At 42.9% G+C, this 24823-nt stretch overlaps 1 protein-coding gene across 1 annotated transcript in view; it reads right to left on the reverse strand.

The window, feature by feature from the left end:
• Positions 1-821: 821 nt before the first annotated feature.
• TMEM161B (transmembrane protein 161B) overlaps positions 822-24823 on the reverse strand; it is a 187246-nt gene continuing 163244 nt past the window's right edge. The window contains exons 11-12 of the mRNA XM_030193365.1: positions 17986-18082; positions 822-2200 (exon numbers count right to left, since the gene is read on the reverse strand). Of these exons, the coding sequence (XP_030049225.1) occupies positions 1929-2200; positions 17986-18082 (369 nt within the window). The 3' untranslated portion in view covers positions 822-1928. The remainder of the gene's footprint in view (positions 2201-17985; positions 18083-24823) is intronic.

A 24823-nucleotide genomic window follows, 5' to 3' on the forward strand; every position in this document is an offset into this window, starting at 1 on the left:
AACCAACAAGCAAACTAAGCAAATGGGGACACACAGATTCGGCGCAGATGCACATATGCTCTCCAAAAGTCTCACTGATTAGAGGTTAACAGGCCTGGTTTTACAATAGCAGTCCCTATTGAAGAGTTTCTAAAGGGGTTCTAGGAGCCCAGGAAGACATTCAGCAACTTCATGGGGTCAAGGCTAGAATTAATTGGACTCAGTCTAGGGTTTAAAGGCTGCCAAGCGTTGTCTAGGTGTATGTTACATATATCAGAAGGGGTAACTATTGTACCTAAATCCTGAACTGAGTCTTACCTCAAATTTTGAGTGATTGGATCGGTAACCTAAGTACAATGAAAGAAAATATACAATATTATATGCCAAGTTCTGCTTATACTGCTGCCTACATATAAATAAACCATTACCAAGATGCTATTAATGAGTATGATTTAGCACTGCAGAAACCTCAACCTCTAATACTTGTCATCACGGGAAGGACACTTTAAAAAGAATAATGTTATGCTTTTATGCATATTACAAAACCCAAATTTTTCTTAATAAAATTCCATTTTTAGCTAATTTCTGAAAGTAAAAAAAAAAAAAATCTTCAATTCCTCACAGGTATTCAAATAGCTGTTTGTGTAGTTAGTTAAAACCTATCTTTTGTAATTGCAATACTTAAAATAGCTTTTGCACTGCTACGCTTAGTCAATTAATATTAGACTGAAATGTTAGGATAATTATATACAGCATGACTTGTACAAAGAAAGGAATTTCATAAAGCGTATGCTCTGAACAAACATCACGGCTTCTTGTAACATAAAACAATAAGATGAGCAGAAATTTCAAAATGGTTTTAATTGCCATTTCAAAGGTGATTCTTAAATAACCAAATGATGAACATCCCACAGCCTGTAACATATATTTCATAAAATAGACTAATGCCACAACTCAATATTTTTCTCTTCTACATCTTTTATACAGTATATACTACATATTTAATATATAATATATACACACAAATATGAATACACTCAATCATCAGGATAGTAAAGTAATTCTATCATTACTGATTGTTTTTGATGGTGCTTTCATCCAGATAATGTTGATGAATTCAGTGAACTTAAAACAAGGACTACCTGGAAAAATGAAAATTTAAAAAGACCCACACAGATTTTGTGGATCAATACTAGCACCAATACTGCACTTAGAAGTGTTCATATTGATATTAGTTACTGAAGAGTAACTGGGATAACATATAACATTTACAAATCTCTTTCAACAAGTATGTAAATATCAGGTAGTGAGTAGTTCTATCTGAAACCACACAACTGTTCTTACACTAAAATTCATATATTATGCAGTTTCCTTTACTGTAATATACAGTAGCTATTCTCCAGTCCTGTTGGATTTTTGCTTCACTTAGAAAAGTGCACATTAACAGACCAACAGAAGCTATCATTTTCCTATTCACTCTCCTTATATGGCTCAGTCTGTATGAAAACAAGGATATATTCAAAATTATTTTCTAGGCATCCAATACAAACATTGCCACTATCATAGATTAACCACTATTTGCTGTCCAAGTCATAAGAAACATTAGAAGGGTTAGCACAGCATTCTGGAAACCAAAGCAGTCAGCTGGCGTTTCCTTTAGAAAAACCTCCTGCTATACATATTGGCCACAATTCAGACAGCAAGTCAGCAGTTAATTATATACCACTGAGGTAACAAAGATTACAAACACTCTTGTATTTTATAACATTCACCCTGAGAATGCAGAGGAAGCACTAAAGCCAAGAAGATACTCCGCTGATATTTTATCCCTTCCCTAGATGTGTCCTCTTTTCTTCTCTCTCAGTTACAGTTTTTCAACATCTCCTGGGCATGAGTACACAGCTGGACTAGGGATGGAGTCTGAACTTCTGGTTTGTTAGTTTTCCTGTTTATGCCACAGTCAGGTACTGGTGGTAAAAAAGACCAAAGAGACTTGTGGAAAATAAGCAAGCAGCAATCCACCAGGTAAGAAATGACAGGAGCCCTCGGAAGAGGAGTGGAGTAAAAATGTTCTTTAGGCCACCCAAAGCCACCGTGATCTGGGTGACAGTTACCCTCATCTTTTCATTAGTTACTGGTGAGTCAGAGTTTACAGAACCAGGAAGTGAACTGGGCTCCACAGGAGAGTCAAGATCATGACAGATACTCCAGGAATGGTTTCCTAAAATGAATAAATAAATAAACACAAAAAGTTTAACAAATTCATAAATGAAGCATGATCAACCTCACTTTTAATACAAACAAAAAGATGCAGTGCTTTACATGAGAAACTCAAATTAAAAAAATTAACATATGCCAGTATGCCGTTCTCAGTATTCTAGAATGTCTCAGTGACTAGTCTATCTATCACACATTCTTCATTTTCTGTACTTCTCCCTCTTAAATTCTCTCCCCGTCTCTTTTTGCTCAGAAAAGTCATAAGAAATTTCGAGCTGAGCTGAAGACTCAGCTTTCTGGCCTAGCATTTAGGAGTGCCTCGGAATGCCGGTTGCTTATACTGACAGCATCTGCTTTCCTTCTTGTTTTACCCCTTTACCTTCTCCCTTTTGCTCTATATATTTTAGGAAAGGCTTTACCTATCTTTGCATGGCACTCTTTTCTTTCTTCGATTTATTTTGTTGTAAATCGCTTTGGTGTTTGTGAAAAGTAGTATATCAAGAGCCAAATAAATGATAAACAATAATGAGACAAGAGCATAGAAGACACTTATCTACTTGGTTTCAACCACTAACTGCTGGATTCTATATATCGCGCGTAGTGTTTCACGCCTAAATCTAAGCGTATTCCGCAACAATGCGCATGACTTAATTGGTTTAGCAAGCCAATCAGCATTGTTAACAGCACTTAACAAGCAATAATGAGCACTAATTGGCAATAATTAGACTTTACATGCATGACTCGCTAAACGTGTGCTGTAACTCACTGTGCCTAAATTCTAATGTGCACATCCAAAAAGGCGTGTGGTTATGGGCATTCCCAAATTTACAAACATTGTTATTGAATATGGCCCAGTCCACATAAATCTATGCGCAGGGATTTACGTCACGTTTTTGTTGGTGTAAATGGATGCACGTAGTTTTAGGCGCTGGGATATGAACTAAGCGTATTCTATATACCACGCCTAAATCTTATAGAATATGCTTAGACGGAAGTGATTTCTGTGTGGATTTTCCAGGCGCAATACATAGAATCTCCGCCTAAATGCTGAAATAGGAAATTCACTTTCTTATTTTAAAAAATGCAATACTGCTAGAATAGAGGGAGTAATTTTATAATAAGGCACCTATGTCAAAGTTCTAAAAAGGTACTAATTTTATAAAGGCAACATATGTGCATTTATTTTTAAAAAAGGCACACAGAACTATCCTCAGTACTGTTCAAATTTACATCTGCTTCAAACAAAACAAAAAAAAGTGTAAGCATGTTTGTGTACTTCCATATTTTATATACTAAGCACATACTGAGCAATCCCACCTCTGCTCCACCCAAATTATACACTGGGAATGCCTATGTATAATGCACAACTAGTACAAACCATCTTGTTGGCCATACAATTTTGTAAGAGTGTGGAAAATGCTTTACAAAATTACCCCTTAAAGAAGCTGATGCATGCACACCATTCACCTCTTTATGCCTACTTTCTTAGTAACCTATGAAGATGTATTTAATGTTTTATAAGCTCCTACAACTTTACTACTTCCATCATTACTACTGATCCTCAGGATTGAGATATATATATATATATATATATATACAGACACACACACAAAGAATCACATTGAAGAGATTTTTTTAAGGTTAAACAAAAACATGCACAGCCAGGCGCAACAAAGAAGTGCACTTAGCAACAATTCTATAATTGCATTAAGCTACGCCTAATCTGTTACAGAATAGTAGTGCAAAGCCACTTTGTTGAGCTGAAACTTAGGCAAGACAGTTTATGCTGGGTTAATGGCAGCCATAAGTTGGTGCGTTTAAGTGCATATTCTATAAGATGTGCACATTGCTAGGTGGAATGATCATGATACACCCATGCTCCAACCCACTGGTACAGCTCATTTGCTGTTATGTGCCATGAGACTAGTGTACCAATTTTATAGAGTAGTGCATAGCATGTGTGTGTGTGTAAATGTCAATTGTAATGTCATTCATGTGAGTACATGCACCTAATCTATAAATTAGTACATGTCATTGGTGCATAAATTTAAGTGTCCTTTATAGAACTGCCCTTATAATATAGAGCCGAATATAGAGCTGTGCAGTAATGCTGACACAGCCCATTCACTTTGAATGGGCTGTATCGGCATTACCACACCCGTAGTTGCTAGTGTGGCTTTGTAAAAAAAGGGAGTATATTTGGGTGGAGCAAATAAAACAGATAAACGGAAGATTTTCAGCTGTTATTTAGGGCCCGATATTCAGCCTGCAGTGGTAAACCACTTCCAGCCGTGGGCTGAACTAACCCCTGAATATCTGGGTATGTCCGCTGACCCAGAAGTTAAGTCAGGCACCAGCTGATATTCAGACCAGTGACTGGTGAACTCGGCACATAAAGTTAGGACATGGCAAAATCACCACTTGCATATCCATATTACAATATAACACAATACACAATTTTCTTACATATTGCCAAAACTAAAACCTCTAAAACGACTACAACCAGCCGTGGAAAATATCCCCAGTGTTCGAAAACACAGCATACAACATCCATCGTCACTAGAAGACCCCACGTTTACAAAAAATGTGCACACCCATAGCTGGATGTTCCCTCCATGTGCAAAATGTCCATATAAAGCTTCGCATGTGGAAGAACGTTCATTGATGTGGCAGGATGATCCTGAGGCAAGAGCCTAATATAGAGCCACGCCTAATAAGTCTTGCCAGGAGACCCAGCTACTCATACATACAATGTGAGGAGCATTGCACAACTAGAATTCCAAACAATGATGTATGTAAAGGTAAGAAGGCTCATCACTTGAACCCTAGTCTACAAACTTGTGTTTTGCAGGTGGTTTAGTGTCAGAAGGAAGCTGCAGTCCCTGAGATGCCGGTACCGGCGTGTCCGGAGGGACAACCTGGCGCTGGTCCAACATGTGCAGCAGCACCAGGACTCATGTAAGTAACACAAACGGAGAATCCCTTAACACCTCTGTCCCAGACCAGGGGATGAAGATGCAGCTATCCTCCTTAGAGTGTGTCCCATGTGTTTTGCTCCCAACATCCAACCTATGAGATGACATGGAAAAGAAAGGGGGAGGGGGGAACCTCTTCTTCACCACCAGCCACCATAATCAAAGGTCTCTACCTAGCACATTGCAACCTCTACAGGAGGGGAAATAAAAAAGTTATCACTTAAGAAGAGTTATTGCTCTTCTGGTATTACCCATTCTCAGATCCATTTCCCTTATTGTAGAGGATTATGGTGGTTACTTTTTCTATCCCCCTTCCTAGAGTGGATACTGTTTCCTGATTTTCTCGGCTGAATTCCTCGTAATTGAATGTATTAGATGGGATTGGATAATTTGAAAGTCATCACATAAAACAGTACAAAAAATAATCATCACCTCAAACTCCCACAGTGGAAACTGAACCCACAACCCTTGTACACAGCTACCACAGCCCTAACTCCTACCCCAAACATACTGTTGCCACAGAACTGGGCACTAGCAATACATCCTGTGTACCCCTTGCCAGACCACCCTACAGGGTTCCTGCCATGTCATCTCATTGATCCCACACCTCAGACATATTCCCCAGGTAACCACTACTGCCCACACCCATCTCCATCCTTGGCTCATGACAGCCAGCTGCTATACCATGCAAGCCATGTAGGATGTGCTGACCTAAAATGCAAATCTTTCACACACACAGGGTAACCGGCCAAACGGGACGACAAGGCCACCCAGGAGGCCCACAAACAACAGGCAGCCCGGGACTGACAGGCCGCCAAGGATGCTCAGGCTGCCCAAGACACCCAGATGATATAGTGGTCGACCCGGGGAAATGGCAGGTGCCCATCACCGGCCCACACCAGGTGGAGGGTGTAAAAAGGGAGGACCTCCGGGAAAGCATGCCCTCTCTTGAGTGGTAAGAAGAGGAAGAGGAACAACAGCATCCCCCTCACCGCAGGACAACACAGCGGCACAGGGGCCTGGGCCCACATTTGCCCTGCCTGCTGGGGGGCCCTCCGGACCAGACCCACTACTGCATCTCCTGCAGCAAGTCACTGGCACGCAAACCCACTTGCTGCAGGAGGTGACTGGACTGAGGTAGCTCATGGAGCAGCAGATGGGGGCACAAAGGTAGCTTCTGCTCCTGGTGGTGGAGCTACTCCAGAGGATGCACAAGGAGCAGAAACAACATTCCCCCCCCCCCCCCCCCCCAGTTTGTAGTTATTTTGTTAATAATTAGAAAACTTTGATAGTTTTCCATACAAGGGTCTGTGTCTCTACTTTGTGCACAATGTGTTGATAGCCTGACATGCCAGGCTGACTGGAGTTGTGCTGCTAAATGTACTATGCAAACCCTGGGAAATGTAGACTGGAGAAAGGGGAGGGGAGTGTGAATAATCATAGCAGCACACCTTGAATGCCAAATGCTGTACCACTGGGCAAGGCTCCAATGGGCCCTGCAGCAAAGCAAGGTCTGTAGGTCTCATACTTGCCCCCCCTTTCCTATCCCACACCCCAAATCATTATGCTTTGCATCTCAATTAGCCCACGGTTAGGTGATATCAACTGGCATATTGTCCTGCTAGGTCCTGGGGGCAGGCTGACCCCTTAGTTGGTGAGATGGGCAAGACTACTGTCTGAAAGTCATGTGCCAGGAATGTAGCCACTGCATGCACATGTGCTTGAAGACAGTTTCCTGGCTCTTGACTGGGCAGCCCCATTTCTGATCTCTTAACCCAGCTTGGGAAGGGCTCCACCTCCAGATACCCTACAACAGTGGTTCCCAAACTGTGTGCAACAATGAACTCTCAGGGGTGCCACGGCATCCCGACCTCCTTCCCGCCACCACTCAAACTGCTACTGCTTCCCTCAATGCAGCGTTTGCCTCCTCTCTGTCCTCGCTCCCTCCACACACACCCATCCTTGCTGCTTCTTTAAATGAGCAGCAGCAGCAAAATATGTTGAAGAATGTGGTGCCGGACTCTTCATACATGTGGCTAATGATCCTGCCCCCCCTTGAGCATCACTTCCTGTTCCCGGGCACAGCTTGCAGCTTGTTTTGCTGTTGTTGCTGCTTGTCTAGAAAAGAAGCAGCGGCAGGGATGGGTGAGTGGGGAATGCGGGGAAAGAGAGGAGGCAGACGGTGGATTGGGGGGGGGGGAGAAACAGAGAGGGGGCTTAAGCTGGATGGAAGAGGGAGGATGAGGGAGGGCAGAGGCTAGAAGAAAAGTGGCGAGAGAGGGAGGAATGAAAGTGGGGAGATAGGGAGAGCAGGGGTTGGATGAAAGAGTGAGGGAAGAGGAGGGATGAAGTGGCAAGAAAGGGAGGGATGGAAGGGAGAGAGAAGGAAGCCAGACACTGGATGGAAAGGGGAGAGAAGGAGGGCAGGAGCTGGATGGGAGGGGGAGAGGAGGACAGGAGCTGGATGGGAGGGGGAGAGGACAGGAGCTGGATGGGAGGTGGAGAGGAGGGCAGGAGCAGGATGGAATGGGGAGAGGAGGGCAGGAGCATGATGGGAGGGGGAGAGGAGGGCAAACGCTGGACGGGGAGGGCAGACGCTGGATGGAAGGGGAAAGAAGGAGGGCAGATGCTGGATGGAAGGGGGGAGAGAAGGGCATACACAGGAGGAAGGGGAGAAAGAAGGACAGATGCAGGATGGAAGGAGGGAGAGGAGGGCAGACGCTGGATAGAAGGGGAGAGAGGAGGAGGGCAGGTGCTGGATGGAAGGGGGAGAGAAGGAGGGCATGCATGGGAATACAGATGTTGGTGGCTGAAGCATGCTACCGATCTGCTTGTGGAAAGCAGGATGGAGCTTGGAGCTTGGACCTTGGGCAGTGGACCTCTTCAGGTAGTGGGGCTGATTGACCTGCTAGTGAAATACATCTCCGAGAGACATTCAAATGTGTTTGTCCCTAGGGGACAGAGACTCTCAGCCTCCACGAAGGAGAGGGCGTGGGGTGCCATCTGTGAGCGCCTCAATGCAGTTCATCATGGCAACAGGGAGGTCGAGGACTGCAAAAGGAAATGGTGCCAGCTGAAGTGGGAGGTCTGCCCGCAAGGCTGACACCAACCCTCACAAGTAGGGTTATTGGGAAGGGGTTTCATTGATCACATTCCCATGTGTAGGCCAGGTTCTAAAATAGGTGGAGAAGGAGGGAAGAGAAGGCACACCAGAGGACATGGTCATGTCCCAAACATTCCACAGGAAGGAGGTGTTAGTGGGCAAGTTGGGGCCCCCAATATCTGTCCTATATTGGTGCCTTTTCTCCCTTGACCAATCACCAACCAGTGCGTGTGCCCTCTGCAACGCGTCCACAATCCTTTTTTCTCCACCTACCTGCCTGTGTGGCTGTCTGGCACTTTGGGCTCTCTGGTACACAGTGTCCCTATACCCCTTGGCTCAAGCAGTGTTGCATGTGGAGGCAGACATTTTTAGGTTGCATAAGAATAGCATTCCTCAATATCATCTGTGTGCTGGAGGTGCCCATACAGGAGGCCACTGGGGCTGACAAGGTGGAACATGAGACAACTGAGGAGTCTTCAGAAGTGGACATCAAACCTCCCCCCCCCCCCCTCAGAGCAGTATTTGCTGATGTAGACAGGAACATGGATGATGGTCATGAGGAGCCACAAGACAGACAGAAAGAGGTACTTCACTGGCACAGGAGGCAGGTGGTCAGACTGGCCACCAGATCTCTGGCACAAAACCAAGGCCTGGCCTGATTACCAGCAAAGTAAGCTGGACATCATGATTTGAGGGGTCCAGGCTGTGGAAGCCACTAACGAGCAGAGTCAGCACATGATGGGAGAGAACCGCCAGGCACAGGAAACTGTACAGCGGCAGCTGCTAGGCATCCAGCAGGATCTGTGGGCCTATGCATTTGACGCTGTTGAACAACCTGCACCCAAGGCCGGCCACCTCCACCTGCCCCCCAGCCAACCAGATTTCCAGAGGGCAGATGAGGCAGCCAGCACCTCTGGAGAGAGTGAGGATAGCACATGCCCCATAGGGGAGGACAGAGCCATTGTGGCTGCTGCTACGGGGGACACCTCCTCAGCAGGTGCTAGGTATGGAGGCCAAGATGCCTCACAGAGGGAGAGGGGGAAGGCAATGTAGGCATGGTGCCTTTCTATACTAGACTGTGCTGGGGTTGTGTAATGAGGTGGGGGAGAGGTGTGTGTACACAGAGGGTGATGGTGGGGTAGGTGTGTTGTGTTGTAATAAATACATATCACATGCCTTCACTAAAAATTAGTCTGGATAAGTCTTTCCCTGGCTTGAACCCCCAACTGGTGTGCACTCTGCTCTTCTCTGTGGGCGGGGGGTGGAGGGCAGGCTCCTCGTCGTCTTGGTCCAGGGCCTGTTGCTGTAGTTCCTGTGGTTGTGGTTCCTCTGGGAGGGCCTGGCCTCTGTGCCGGGCCAGGTTATGCAGCAGGCCATTAATTTCTTGGCACCTTTTCAGGGCTATAGAGGAGCTCCCCTCTGGACAGATTGAGACATTGGAACCTGTTCTTGAGCTGTCCAAAGGTGCACTCTATGATGCTGCGTATGGTCTGATGTCTGCTGTTGTAGTCCTCCTCTGCTTTGGTTTGGGAGTGCACTAGCGAGGTCATGAGCCAGGTCCGCTGTGGATATCCTCTGTCGCCTGTAGGGGGAAACACAATGAGAGACATGGATGTGCACTGGCTGGTCAGGGGTACCTTGTGGAGTTGGGGTGGAAATAGTGGATTATGGAGACACCTCCACCTCCATCAAGCTGTGTCAACAGTGATATAGCTCAGCCATCACCAAACAACACAGGTGCAATTGACTTATACCAAACTAAGGACTGTGCACACCTCCACCTACCGCACCTAGTGAGTCCCTCCAACAGACAATGCCCAGCACTCACTCTCCCACCACCAGCAAACAGTCCTGACACACAAACACAGCAGCAATCACTCAGCCTCCCAAAACCAGCACTCAGTCTTCATACACAGCTGCAACACAACTCACTCTCCCTTCCACCTACAGAGAGTAATCACACACACAGCAGCAGCAACGCAAAGCACAGGGAATAGACAAACAGAGGAACACTGAAAGACAGAGGACAAGCTGGTAAGGGGATTTACTGGGGGGGGGGGGGGGGGGTGTAAGGAAAGGGGAAGAAATAAAGGGGAAGAGATAGGTATGGTGGGGCTAGCAGGTATGAGCAAGGCCCTGGGGAGGTGAGACACAGAGGAGGCAAGGAAGGAAATGTAAAGGATACAAGGATGAGGCTGGGTCAAACAAACGTTAAGACAGCACTCAACAACTCTTTCTCAATAACCAACACTCCTAGCTCTTCACTCTCCAACTGCACAAAATCGCAAACAGGTCAAAAGACAAGTTGGCTCTTACCCTAAATGCTTTTAAAACAGGTCTAATTCCGTACATTTTTTTTCCAGCCAGTAGGAAACAGTTTTGCTATCCGTTATGGGCTGGAGATGTCCATTCTGTAAGACTGCCCATGTTACTCCCATCACGTCTACGAAATGCCCCCTCTGGAAACGTTTAGTTCTGGATGTACAAGTGTTCTGAGACAGTTTCCCCGTTTGTTTCATTATACGCTTTGTACATTATTCTCAGAGAAAAATGTATATGTGCCTTTTGGACGTTTTTCTCTTTCGAAAATGAGCCCCATAGTCAGCCAATCAAGTAGATATCGAACGTTTGGTGATGTGAATCCCTAATTTGTTAGGGTCTAAGGATACAAAAAGCTGGGAGGACTTCCTATCAAGGTTTTGTATGCTCCAGATGTGCTTCTCCAGGATGAGTGTGTGGCATGGAGAAGAAGACAAGATGTACAATGGACTGATTGAGGTGGAACTCCGATAATACTTTAGGGAGGAATCTGGGGTGGATTCAGAGAACCTGGTGTAAAGTGGGTCCTGCCACTAGGGCTTGAAGTTCTCTTACTCTTAAGAACCATTACGAACACTACCTTATATGTAAGGAATTTTAAAGAACAGGAATGAAGTGGTTCAAAATGAGGTTTCATGAGAGCTATGAGGATGACACTGAGATTCCAAGCCAATCGTTGAGTTGTATCATGGGAAGTAGTGATCCTAGGGAAATCATGCAAAATTTTTGAGTAGAAAAGTCTCGCAGATCAAGAATTGGACGTACTCCCCCTGTATTTTTTTGGAATAAGAAAATATCTAGAATAGAACCCTTGACCCTTGTCTAGCAAGAGGAACTGGTTCTACAGCATTCTGCTGGAAATAGGCTGAGAGCGCCTCTCGAAGTAGTTTCATTTGGAGGGAGGTGAAACAAGACTCTCTTGGTGGATGATCGGGAGATTTTCTTTACCAATGCAGAGTGTAGCCGTGCTGAATGGTGGGTAGCACCCAACGGTCAGAGGTTATGAAAGGCCACCTCTGTTGAATAAGGATGAGCCTCCCTCTGACTGGTAGGTCACTTGGCATGGACAACAATACAGTGGTACTGCTCTCTAGGAAGAAGTAAAAAACTAGGCTGTTTAGACTGAAAGGGTGTCTGGGATTTTTGACCCCGTTGCTGCTTTGGATGTGAGTGCTGAGGAGTAATCTTTTGAGGTAGAGGAGGAGTAAGAGTGCAATGACGCTTAGCCATATAGTAATTGGCGCATTGATATCCTCCTGCAAATCTTCTAGAAGTAGCAGACGTCTATGGCCTGGATAGAGTTTTTATAGTATCTGTATGTTCTTTTAATTAGGTCAGTACAAAACTCTCGTGTAATGGCAAATTATAGTAATTTCAACAATAGACTATAGATTCTGTACAGAATCTGTAGTCTATTGTTGAAATTACTATATTTTGCCATTACACAAGAGAGTTTTGTTCTGTTGTATACTTATATATAATACCCTTTCTTCCTCGAGTTGTGATATATAATTTTTAATTAGGTCAGCCACTTCCTCAACTTTGTCACTAAACAAGTTTTCTCCACGACAAGGGATATCTGATACACAGTCCTGGACAGCAGACTTGAGGTCAGAGACCCTAAGCCAGGAGAGATGTCGCACTGTCACTGCTAAGGCCAGATATTTATAACAGTTGTGAAGCTTATGGAATTCCTCAGCTTTCTCGGGGGGGGGGGGGGGGGGGGGGGGGAGGAATTAAGTAAAGGATAGAGTACTCTGTAATTACAGATTTTAAGTAAACTGTGGAATAAAGTTCATAATCTATTATGCGATTGGTTAGCATTGAAGCTTGAAAACTTTTTCTGCCAAAAGAGTCCAATGTTCTAGCTTCTCTTCCTGCAAGAGCAGAAGCACGAGATCCTGACCTACGAGTGTGTTTTAAAGCACATTCTAGGGAATGATGAGGTAGCTGGGTTTTCTCAAATCAAATGGATTAATGTATCCTATACATTATATCAATTTTTTTTTTGGGGGGGGGGGGGGGGGGGGCTACCTGAATTGTCAGTGGAGTCTCCTAGTTTTTGAATAGAGTATTTTTCATAACTGTATTAAGTGAAAAGAACAGCGATTCCTTCTCTAGGAGGAGAACCATAATGCAGAACCTCAAAGAGTTCCGAACAAGATTCTTCCTGTTTCTAATCTGAAAGGTATGGCTTTGAGCCATTTCATGAGCAAAGCCAAAAAAAGGATATACTCTCTGGGGGAGACTTATGTCTCTCAGGTGGAAGAGAAAGATTGGATTGACTGTCATAGGACATAGCTGAGAGGTCCTGTGGGTCCTGATTCATCTCTCAGGAGAGGTCCGAGTCTGACTCTTCAAAGTACTGTTCATGGGAAGTACGTTGAAGAGAACGTCGACTAGGATATTGGCTCTGCGTTGAGGTGTTGAGGGAGATGAATCTCCAAAATTCCTCTGCTGATGTCAACCTTTAAGCCTGTATAGACAATGATGCAGTAGACCTGAAAGCTCCTCCATGAACATAGCCCATTTCCTCATGTAGAGTAGCCTTGGTAATGGTTGAGAAAGCGGTGTGGAAACAGCCTGAGTAATAGCCTGTGCAAGCATAGGAGATCTCGAAGACCTCAAAGGCTCTCGATGGGTACTCCGGACCCAAGCACTGAACACACCAGTTATGGAGGTCTGTGCCTGAAATAATCCTATTTCATCAAGCGCACTTCTTAAAACAACTCAGCACCTTCGTTGACATGGAGGGAAAAACGGCTCTATGGCCCAGGAAGCTTGAGTAGCTGCATACCTGAAAAAGGTCAATGCTTCCCAGGGAAAAGATGGGCTCAAAGGCCTCCAAGGCCGAAAATTGAAAAAAATGAAAAATAATTGAAAAAATGACTAAAGTTTATAAATTAGTATTGAAAAAGAAGAATATGACAAAAAAGATATCCCAAAAAAGTGGAAGGCACCAAAAAAGCAAAGTTGATGCGCTGAGGAAAGATTATGATAGACTGCTGGTCCCACACATGCACAGTGAGGGCACTACCTCAAAGATTTAAAGTGACAGTGCACCTGGCAGTGTTCGCATTGGGCTCCGAAGATGATGTCATCCACATTTGAGGATATTATGCTTGCTTGTCTTCGGGGAGTGGTCCTTTCTGTTGTACATATTTCATAAAAAGCATTCAGCATTTGCTATGTCTTTTATAAAATACAGTTCTAGCTTTACATGAATGGGCTTAAGTATCCAAGTCAAGTAAATCTGCACAAGGTTCCACTTCATGCTGTAGAATGGCTGGCACTAAGCTCGACATTTCCTGAATAAAGGAAGGATACTCCAAAGAAACAGCAAGGCAAATGATCTGCAGACTCCAAAGTGGAAAGAAGAGGAGCAGTGTTAGCGTTTGGTCACAAATAATAGACAATAAGCTGTATGATACTACTGTTTACTAATTCATTAGTTTTTGCTCAAGTAGTATACAGCATCATATTTATTAGTACAAGGTTAGCTAACAAGTTCATACATCCAACAGAAGACTCCTGAGCAGAGGCGTAGACAGACTCAGTATTTTGGATAGGTCCAGAGATAAACTGGATGCGCCCTTCCAGATGCACGTGCTGCCCCCCCCCCCCCCCCAAATCACACCACAAATATCTTCCCAGAGATATTTTTTAAGAACATAGATTTTTTTTTCATCTACCCCACATTTCCTCCCTCTCCTCTATGGTGTTCTGGCATCTGCTCTCCTGTCTCTGAATGCCGTCCCTCCCCAGTGTACCATATAGGCATCCTTGGCGCCTGCAGCGATTCATTCCCACTGCTTGCATCGGCCCCGCAAGCTTCTATCTGCCACGTCCCGCCCTCGCTGATACCATTGCCTGTTTCCTGTCTAGAAGAACGTGGCAAATTGAACCCTGCAGGGCGGACGCAAGCAGCAAGAATGAATCCCTACAGGTGCCGAGGACGTCTATATTGACATCGGGGAGGGATGGGGATCAGAGACAGGAGCACAGATGCCAGGATGCTGAGGAGGAAAGGAGGGAAGAGAGCAGTGTGGTGTTGCTGCTGAGTGGGCCTCAGCCAAGAATGGGTGGGTCAGTGCCCACTCAGGCCCACCTGTAGCTATGCCACTGCTCCTAAGGTAGGCCGTTTGGGGCTGAAACACAACACGTTTCTCGCCACCATTTTGTGTGTTGCAGAGGAGTACTTAATGGCCTCATTACCATTCATTTTAATGTACTGTGTGGCCATGTGGGGGCAGGATAAGTGTACAAAAGGGGGAAAAAATGGGGGGTGTGCCAAGATGGTGGTGTGATCCGGGTGGTGTGTGAATGCTGTGCTCTTGCTGGATTAAGATTTGGAAAAAATTTCCTCATATGCGATGCCTCATTCAAAAAGAAAAGGGATGGTGAGGTTTGTCCCCCCACCTACCTCAACATCGTCCCCAATCCAACAGAGTTTAGACTGTTTCCTCACCGGGGCCTCTTCGAGTGAAGCAATGGCGGCAATTCCCGCTGCGGAGGTAACTGGACGAGCGGAACCTCTGCTGGGACAGGAAACATCATTATCTCCTCCCTCTGATTCCAACATACCTCCTTGCCTGGCGCTAACTGCGACGTTGGGAGAAAGTTGCCATGCTTCCAGAAGTGTTGTGTGTGAACTCTCTGGTGGGGATCCTACAGCGCTGCAAAAACGCCTGGAGAATGGGACCCGCGATTTTATCGGAGCCCCAGAAACAACAAAGGAGGTTAGCCTTGGAAAAATCTGGTTAAAGCTTAATGAAATGGACGTAACTCTCCAGAAATCTTCAGGTGAGGTATCTGCCTTGTTTCTTAAATTTGAAGATTTGGTAAAGACAGTGGAAGTAGTAAAAGAAAGTCTGTCCACTCGGGTTAATATGATTCAAAATGAAGTAAAACAACTACAAGACTTCAATACTATTGTGGCTAAAGATAAATTAGCTCTTCATAGAAAGATTGAGCAGATTGAGAACTTTAATAGGTATTTGAACCTTCGTCTCTTGAATTTTCCTAAAGTTCCAGGGTCTCTACCTATGGATTTATTTAAGAGATATCTGCATGAAAACTTAAAAATTCCACTAGATGCTATTCCTCCGATTAATAAGATCTATTACCTGCCAAAAAAAGGCCCGGGAACAATGAAGGGAATCCCAGAGGTGGGGAAGAAATTGATTTGAACAATATATCTGCTATTCTGGAACAATCGATAGAAAACGCTTCAGAGAGAGCTACACTTTTGGTTTCGTTTGTGTTTGAAAAAGATCTCAATGCTATTCTAAGACTTTACTTTAAACGCTCCAAAGATCTTTTTGGTGGTGCAAAAATTTGCATCTACCCAGACGTTACTAAAACAACCCAAGAAAGGAGAAATATTTTCCTATGAAATAAAATGTTTGAAACTCGGTGGAACATTCTTCCTTGCTTATCCATGTAAATGTGCGATCTGATTTGGAGAGACTAAGTATATGTTTTATATACCTGAACAATTAAAAGTTTTTCTAGATATATGAACAACCTGATTGACCTCCCAATTAGAAATAGAACAATGTCATCGCAAACATACCTCAATCTATACCTCCCAAACTGCAAAGGTGTCAAGTACAAAACATACTATGCATCCAGTTTCTCCTTTCTGGGTAGTCAACTTTGGAATGCTCTCCCAAGACCCATCCGAGCTATTAATAACTATTTACCTTTCAGGAAAATGTTAAAGTCCCATTTTGTCAAGCAAGTTTACCCTAATGGACCAGCTTAATTCCACCAGATCACCTACGATACTCCTGCTAAGACGTCAACGCTTACTCTGACCCCAATGTTATACTCAATCCCTCATCTTCTTCCCTCTATCCTTTACCATTTCCCTCCCATTCTCCTTCCCTTTCACCTATCATATCCTTGTCTACCTTCCCTATTCTAGTTCATTACGTTCTTTTCACATGTCCTCTGTAATGCCTTTCATAATGTAAGTAGTTATGACCATCACTATATATAATACTGTTCCTACATTTCCTTGCTTTTACTGTATTCTTTAACATGTAAGATACTTTCTTTTACTATGTAAGCCGCACTGGACCTGCTATATGTGGGAAAGAGCGGGGTACAAATGTAATAAATAAAAGGTTGAAATAATGTTGGAAAATACAATATGTAGAGGTTTCACAGGTAACCTTTAATAATTCAAATATGCCTATATATTGTGCCTGATTGAGCGTTCTTTCTTCCTTGCTTGAGGACTGATACTGAGGAGCTGAGCTGCTAGCAGGGAGCTATGTAGTGGTGCTCAGTTCTGTATTTTCTATCTCCACCTGCTGGTCGATGGACATAACTACCCACTCGTCCTGGAATAGTGTGAAGAACTAATGGAAATAAAATTATCAGGTAAGTCCTAATTTCTCCCTCATTTTTTAGTTTGTCTGTTGCAGAGATTGTGCCATTACTATTGATTGCTGGCTTTTGTCTAGTGTTTCAGGTTCTGTTACTTAACTCTTTGGATTATTGATCACCAGTTTGCCAGATTTGGACTGTCTAGCTGGTGCAGAATGCTGTGGTGTTTTATATAACCTCCCTATCAACCCACTCATTACTTTACCTCACCCATTTCTATTCTTCTATCACCTTCTCCCACTACTCCAACCAGAGTTACACCTAATCACACTGACCACCCTTCAACATCTTCTGTCCTTCTGTGACTGTTCTCTTGTGCTTGACTGCTTAAATATTTTAAATTTAAATGCTTTACTTTTTGTCTATTAGATTGTAAGCTCTTTGAGCAGGGACTGTCTTTCTTCTGTGTTTGTACAGCGCTGCGTACACTTTGTAGCGCTCTAGAAATGTTAAATAGTAGTATATAACTCCTATTATATTCCTTTACATGTCCCCCCTACTATAGTGGTCTGAGAAAGCTGAATTTATTTTAATTTCTTTATTATAACATTTTCTTTGCTGCTAATATTGTATAGCTGTGTTTCTGTTTAACAAGTGAATGACTTGTGAAAATTATTGTAAAAACTTATATAAATAAATAATAACAAAAGGGGAAAAAATAAAGACATGCATTATTCAAATAAAGTGAATAGTTCACTTTGTACAGAAAGATTATTAGAGTTCAAATTTAACATTACATTTTCTTTTTGCTAACATTACCTGATCCTTAGGTTTCATAATCAGAAAATTAAAAAAAGTTACAGTAAACATGAATCACTGACTTGGTGCTCCATCAGTAATGGGGATTTCCAATTGTCTGTAACTTATCAGAAATACCTACCAAACAGAGCTTTCTGTGATATTAGTTAGAATTGCTTCCAGTTCTCTTTAAAACAGCAGGATCCTAGCTAAACATATCACACACCAATAATGTTTGCATTGTAAGGCCATGCCTACCTAGTGTTTTCAGGAGTAGAGTCGTGTGAAGAAGCATTGCCAGAGGAGCCACATACTGTAGTGCAATTACACAAAGGTAATAAAATACCCGGGCAACCTGAAACCAACAAAACCTTCATGAGCATTTCAAAGTGCAAAACATCTTAATACTCTTCAAAACATACTTGTCAATTTCACTAAGCAGCTTAAAAAAAAGAAATGTGATCCCTGTGTGAGAGCAGCTTCAATTCTATGCACCTGTCTTCTCTTACATTCTTACCTGTTAAAAAAAATGCTACCTGCTATACAGTCATGATTCCTTAATGGGAGGGAGGGTGGAATCTCGGATTCTTCAGAATTTGAGAAAAGAATAGTTATAAAAGTAAAAGGAGGACCTAAAATTTGTTCTCTTATTAATTTATAAGAAGAATCTTGGGATGGGGAGGAACTGTGTACAGAAGGAGTATATGTAAGAGGTTCAGCTCATATTACAGAACTTACTTATTTATAATGACTAAAACACAACAATTTTAGGACACCTAATGCAGAGCTATTTCACAGATTTCTGCCTTTACCAAGAACTTAGATATATGCACCTGGAACACAACAGAAATACAAACATGCCAACGCTTTCTGCTCTGATAAATGAGAGGAAGAAGAAACAAACCATCAGAAGCACTGAACTGGATAAGACTTGAAAAAGCTCTTTTTAATTTAGACTATAAGGAAGGACATAATGCCAAAATATTTAGAGAATATGAGAATATGTTTTGCTACCAAGTTTCATTTTCATTTCTGGATAGTGTAATAGTAGTCAGATGCATAGGGCTGTGATACAAGGCAAGAACAAGGTTTAATTCGGCCATCCACAATGTGACTAACCAAATCATGGAACCTTTCTAGGCAAAGGTTTCTTGGAATTAAGGTCTCTCTATCAGCTTGTATCTGCAATTCAATTATTATTCTGGTAATAGATACTTGCATTTCAACACATAGATCTGAATTAACAAAAAGGCCTTCTATTTTAATTTCTTACGATTCCAGCCAATGTTACTTCTCAATCTAAGCGTATTCCATAACAATGCATGTAACTTAATTGGCTTAACAAGTCAATCAGCATTGTTAACACTTAATGAGCAATAAGCACTAACTGGCAATACTTAGAATTTACGCGCATAACTCGCTAAGCGTATGCTGTAACTCACTGTGCCTAAATTCTAATACACACATCCAAAAAGGGGCATGGTTATGGGCGGGGAAATGGGCGTTTTGTGGGTGTTCCCAAATTTACGTGCATTGTTATAGAATATGGCCTAGTCCACATAAATCTACATACAGGGATTTACACTACATTTTTGTTGGTGTAAATGGGTGTGAATAGTTTTAGCTGCTGGGATATCAACTAAGCATACTCTATATACTGCGCTTAAATCTTATAGAATGCGCTTAGGCAAAAATGATTTCCGTGCGGATTTTCCAGGTGCCAAATATAGAATTTCCCCCCATTGTGAGTAAGATCCATATGGTTAGAATCTCAAAGCTTTACATCTACCTACACTGTATTGTTGTCAACTTACTCCATTTTTGTTTTTTTACACAACAGTCAGATGCAAGTCCTGGTTTTATTCAATTGCATGCATGAACAGACTTCACTAGTGGTTTCTCTAATGGAAGCCAGAAAGTTCTTGCACGCAATGGGGTAAAACTAGAACTGAACCAGTATGTACTGAAATACAGTGCCAGCTGGCAGGCTTAAGTGCTGGAATGGTACAAGATGTTATGCAACAAATCTCATCTTTTATTTCTGTGCAAAAGCGGTATAAAATTCCAGTTAGAAATAAATACAATGCCTTCCAAAAGTCTTCACATCCTTATACATTTTTTTTGCATCCTACTGTCTAATACAATTCAAAATGCATTAACGTAGGAGTTTGTTTTATTAATCTATAATCTACACAGCATATTCTGCATTTTTAGTGTGAAGCAACAACTAGAAAAATATTCAAAAAGTAACTAAGAATAAGGAACCAAAATGATTTGATTGCACATGTCTTCACATCCCCTGAATGAGCCACTCCACTGGTGTTTTTGTACATAAGTACATAAGTAGTGCCATACTGGGAAAGACCAAAGGTCCATCTAGCCCAGCATCCTGTCACCGACAGTGGCCAATCCAGGTCAAGGGCACCTGGCACGCTCCCCAAACGTAAAAACATTCCAGACAAGTTATACCTAAAAATGCGGAATTTTTCCAAGTCCATTTAATAGCGGTCTATGGACTTGTCCTTTAGGAATCTATCTAACCCCTTTTTAAACTCCGTCAAGCTAACCGCCCGTACCACGTTCTCCGGCAACGAATTCCAGAGTCTAATTACACGTTGGGTGAAGAAAAATTTTCTCCGATTCGTTTTAAATTTACCACACTGTAGCTTCAACTCATGCCCTCTAGTCCTAGTATTTTTGGATAGCGTGAACAGTCGCTTCACATCCACCCGATCCATTCCACTCATTATTTTATACACTTCTATCATATCTCCCCTCAGCCGTCTCTTCTCCAAGCTGAAAAGCCCTAGCCTTCTCAGCCTCTCTTCATAGGAAAGTCGTCCCATCCCCACTATCATTTTCGTCGCCCTTCGCTGTACCTTTTCCAATTCTACTATATCTTTTTTGAGATACGGAGACCAGTACTGAACACAATACTCCAGGTGCGGTCGCACCATGGAGCGATACAACGGCATTATAACATCCGCACACCTGGACTCCATACCCTTCCTAATAACACCCAACATTCTATTCGCTTTCCTAGCCGCAGCAGCACACTGAGCAGAAGGTTTCAGCGTATCATCGACGACGACACCCAGATCCCTTTCTTGATCCGTAACTCCTAACGCGGAACCTTGCAAGACGTAGCTATAATTCGGTTTCCTCTTACCCACATGCATCACTTTGCACTTGTCAACATTGAACTTCATCTGCCACTTGCACGCCCATTCTCCCAGTCTCGCAAGGTCCTCCTGTAATCGTTCACATTCCTCCTGCGACTTGACGACCCTGAATAATTTTGTGTCATCGGCGAATTTAATTACCTCACTAGTTATTCCCATCTCTAGGTCATTTATAAATACATTAAAAAGCAACGGACCCAGCACAGACCCCTGCGGGACCCCACTAACTACCCTCCTCCACTGAGAATACTGGCCACGCAATCCTACTCTCTGCTTCCTATCTTTCAACCAGTTCTTAATCCATAATAATACCCTACCTCCGATTCCATGACTCAGCAATTTCTTCAGGAGTCTTTCGTGCGGCACTTTGTCAAACGCCTTCTGAAAATCCAGATATACAATATCAACCGGCTCCCCATTGTCCACATGTTTGCTTACCCCCCTCAAAAAAATGCATTAGATTGGTGAGGCAAGACTTCCCTTCACTAAATCCGTGCTGACTTTGTCTCATCAGTCCATGTTTTTGTATATGCTCTGCAATTTTATTCTTAATAATAGCCTCCACCATCTTGCCCGGCACCGACGTCAGACTCACCGGTCTATAATTTCCCGGATCTCCTCTGGAACCCTTCTTAAAAATCGGAGTAACATTGGCTACCCTCCAGTCTTCCGGTACTACACTCGATTTTAGGGACAGATTGCATATTTCTAACAGTAGCTCCGCAAGTTCATTTTTTAGTTCTATTAATACTCTGGGATGAATACCATCAGGTCCCGGTGATTTACTACTCTTCAGCTTGCTGAACTGACCCATTACATCCTCCAAGGTTACAGAGAATTTGTTTAGTTTCTCCGACTCCCCCGCTTCAAATATTCTTTCCGGCACCGGTGTCCCCCCCAAATCCTCCTCGGTGAAGACCGAAGCAAAGAATTCATTTAATTTCTCCGCTACGGCTTTGTCCTCCTTGATCGCCCCTTTAACACCATTTTCGTCCAGCGGCCCAACCGACTCTTTGGCCGGTTTCCTGCTTTTAATGTATCTAAAAAAATTTTTACTATGTATTTTTGCTTCCAACGCTAATTTCTTCTCAAAGTCCTTTTTTGCCCTCCTTATCTCCGCTTTGCATTTGGCTTGGCATTCCTTATGATCTATCCTGTTACTTTCAGTTGGTTCTCTTCTCCACTTTCTGAAGGATTGTTTTTTGGCTCTAATGATTTCCTTTATCTTACTGTTTAGCCACGCCGGCTGACGTTTAGTCTTTTTTCCCTTTTTTCTAATACGTGGAATATATTTGTCCTGAACCTCCAGGATGGTGTTTTTAAACAGCATCCACGCCTGATGCAAGTTTTTTACTCTGCGAGCTGCTCCTTTCAGTCTTTTTTTTACCATTTTTCTCATTTTGTCGTAATCACCTTTTCTATAGTTAAACGCTAGCGTACTTGATTTCCTAGTTTCACTTCCTTCAATGCCAATATCAAAACCGATCATATTATGATCACTGTTATCAAGCGGCCCTCGTATCGTTACCCCCTGCACTAGATCATGAGCACCACTAAGGACTAAGTCTAGTATTTTTCCTTCTCTTGTCGGCTCCTGAACTAGCTGTTCCATGAAGCTGTCCTTGATTTCATCAAGAAATCTTATGTCCCTTGCGTGTACAGATGTTACATTAACCCAGTCTATATGCGGGTAATTGAAATTTGCTTTGTGTTTAGAATCAACTGTCCTGCTGAAAAATAATTCTTCCCCCAGAGCCAGGGTTACAGTAGACTAGAGAAAGTTTTCCTCCAGGATCTATCTGTACTGAGCATCCTCCCATCCTTCTCACAGTCTTTTCAAGCCTCCCTGAACCTGCTGTGCAAAACAACCCCCCAGTGTAATATTGTTACCAACATGCCTTTGCATAGGGATGGTTTTAGCACGGTGCTGTATCCTTAACCAATGGCCATTGGACTTTCGTGGAATGGCTGGATTGGGGCAGTGTCTTTCTGCCACTTTATAATATACTGTTTCTTTTCCACTGTCAGGTGATAGACTGGACCGTGACCATACAAATACCTACGTAAATTCCAATTTGTACTAGTGAATAACATTAACCTGGAAGTTCTGTGTTTGGAATGTTTAGATCTTTGCTTCAGACTTTTTCACATAACAGACACTGCTTGAGTCTTCATCCAGGAGTATTGAAAATCAGCTCAACCATTCTGCTACGACACAGGTAGACCTTGCTAAAGCAATTTTTGGCAGTGCAGTTCATTTAGGTTTGCTATGACAAAGAGCGTGAAAAAATGTATGCAATGAAGATATTTTTTTTTATTCTTATTTCTAATTACTTTTTGAATATTTCTATTATTGTTCTTTCACACTGAAAATTGTAGAGTAAGTTATGCACAAAGATGTGAAGACTTCTGAATGGCATTGTAGAACATGCACACCTGGATAAAATTTTACACTATGGAGTTACACTAAGTTTTAATATAAAAGGGCTTAATCACTGCAATGAAGACTGACAGGCAGATGATCAAAAGCCCCACGCTGTTCCAAACAGCGCTGGAACAGCGCGGGGCGCTATTAGACCTATGATCAGACATAATGCATGCAAATTTAAGCAGCACAATTATCTCTGATTATGGGGTAGAAGTGCGGGAGAATTGTGCCTGAGCATGCGCTCAGCACAATCATCCCGCACTTGTTTGACAGGTCTGGAGACCAATGAAAAGAGAAGGACGCCCATCTTTAAATCGGAAGATGGACGTCTTCAACTGCCCTGTTGCAGGAACGGCCAAATTTCAAGGGGGTGTCGGAGGTATAGCGACGGGGCAGTTGAGGACGTCCAAAATTTGGACGTTTCTGTGACAGGGCAGTTGAGGATGTCCAAATTTTGGACGTTTCTGCAATGGGCAGTTAAGGACATCCAAAATTGGATGTTTCTATGAGAAAGACGTCCTTAACTGCCCATTGCAGAAATGTCCAAAATTTGGACATCCTCAATTGCCCTCGCTGGCAGGTTTGCTGTAGGAGGGAATTGGGGCCTGCCAGCAAGCAAATGCATGCTGGACAGGGCTCACCATTCCTTCCCAATGATCTGCAAACCCTAATGCCAGGTCAAAAATGAAACTGCTTATCTGCTGTTAGTAATTTGTAACCCATCATTAAAATCGTATGTAGTACCTGAAGATTGGAGGGTGGCCAATGTGACGCCGATTTTTAAAAAGGATTCTAGGGGGTGATCAAGGAAATTACAGACTGGTAAGCCTGATGTCGGTGCTGGGCAAAATTGTGAAAATTATTATAAAGAATAACATTACAGAACACATAGACAAACATGGTTTAATGCTAGAGTCCACCTTGGGGGTTAGTGGTCAGCAGTCAAGAAAAAGATCTAGGTGTCATAGATAATATGCTGAAATCTTATGCTCAATGTGTGGTGGTGGACAAAAAAAGCAAACAGGATGTAATGGGGAAATTTGACAAATTGAAGAGTAGCAAATCTTCTGGACCAGACGGTATTCATCCCAGAGTACTGAGAGAATTGAAAAATGAACTGGCGGAACTATTGTTAATAATATGTAAATTATCTTTAAAATAGAGCATGGTACCAGAAGATTGGAGGGTAGCCCATGTAACGTCAATATTTTAAAAAGGTTCCAGAGGGGATGAAAGAAATTATAGACCGGTGAGCCTGACGTCGGTGCAGGAAAAAATGGTAGAGACTATTATAAAGAACAAAATTACAGAGAATATTCAAAAGCATGGATTAATGAGACTAAGCCAACATGGATACAGTGAAGGGAAATCTTGCCACACCAATCTATTACATTTCTTTGAAGGGGTGAACAAACATATGGATAAAGACGAGCTGGTTGATATTGTGTATCTGTATTTTGAAAAGGCGTTTGACAAAGTACATCAT

The sequence above is a fragment of the Microcaecilia unicolor genome, chromosome 2 (genome assembly GCF_901765095.1).
Source record: "Microcaecilia unicolor chromosome 2, aMicUni1.1, whole genome shotgun sequence".
Taxonomy (NCBI): Eukaryota; Metazoa; Chordata; class Amphibia; order Gymnophiona; family Siphonopidae; genus Microcaecilia; species Microcaecilia unicolor.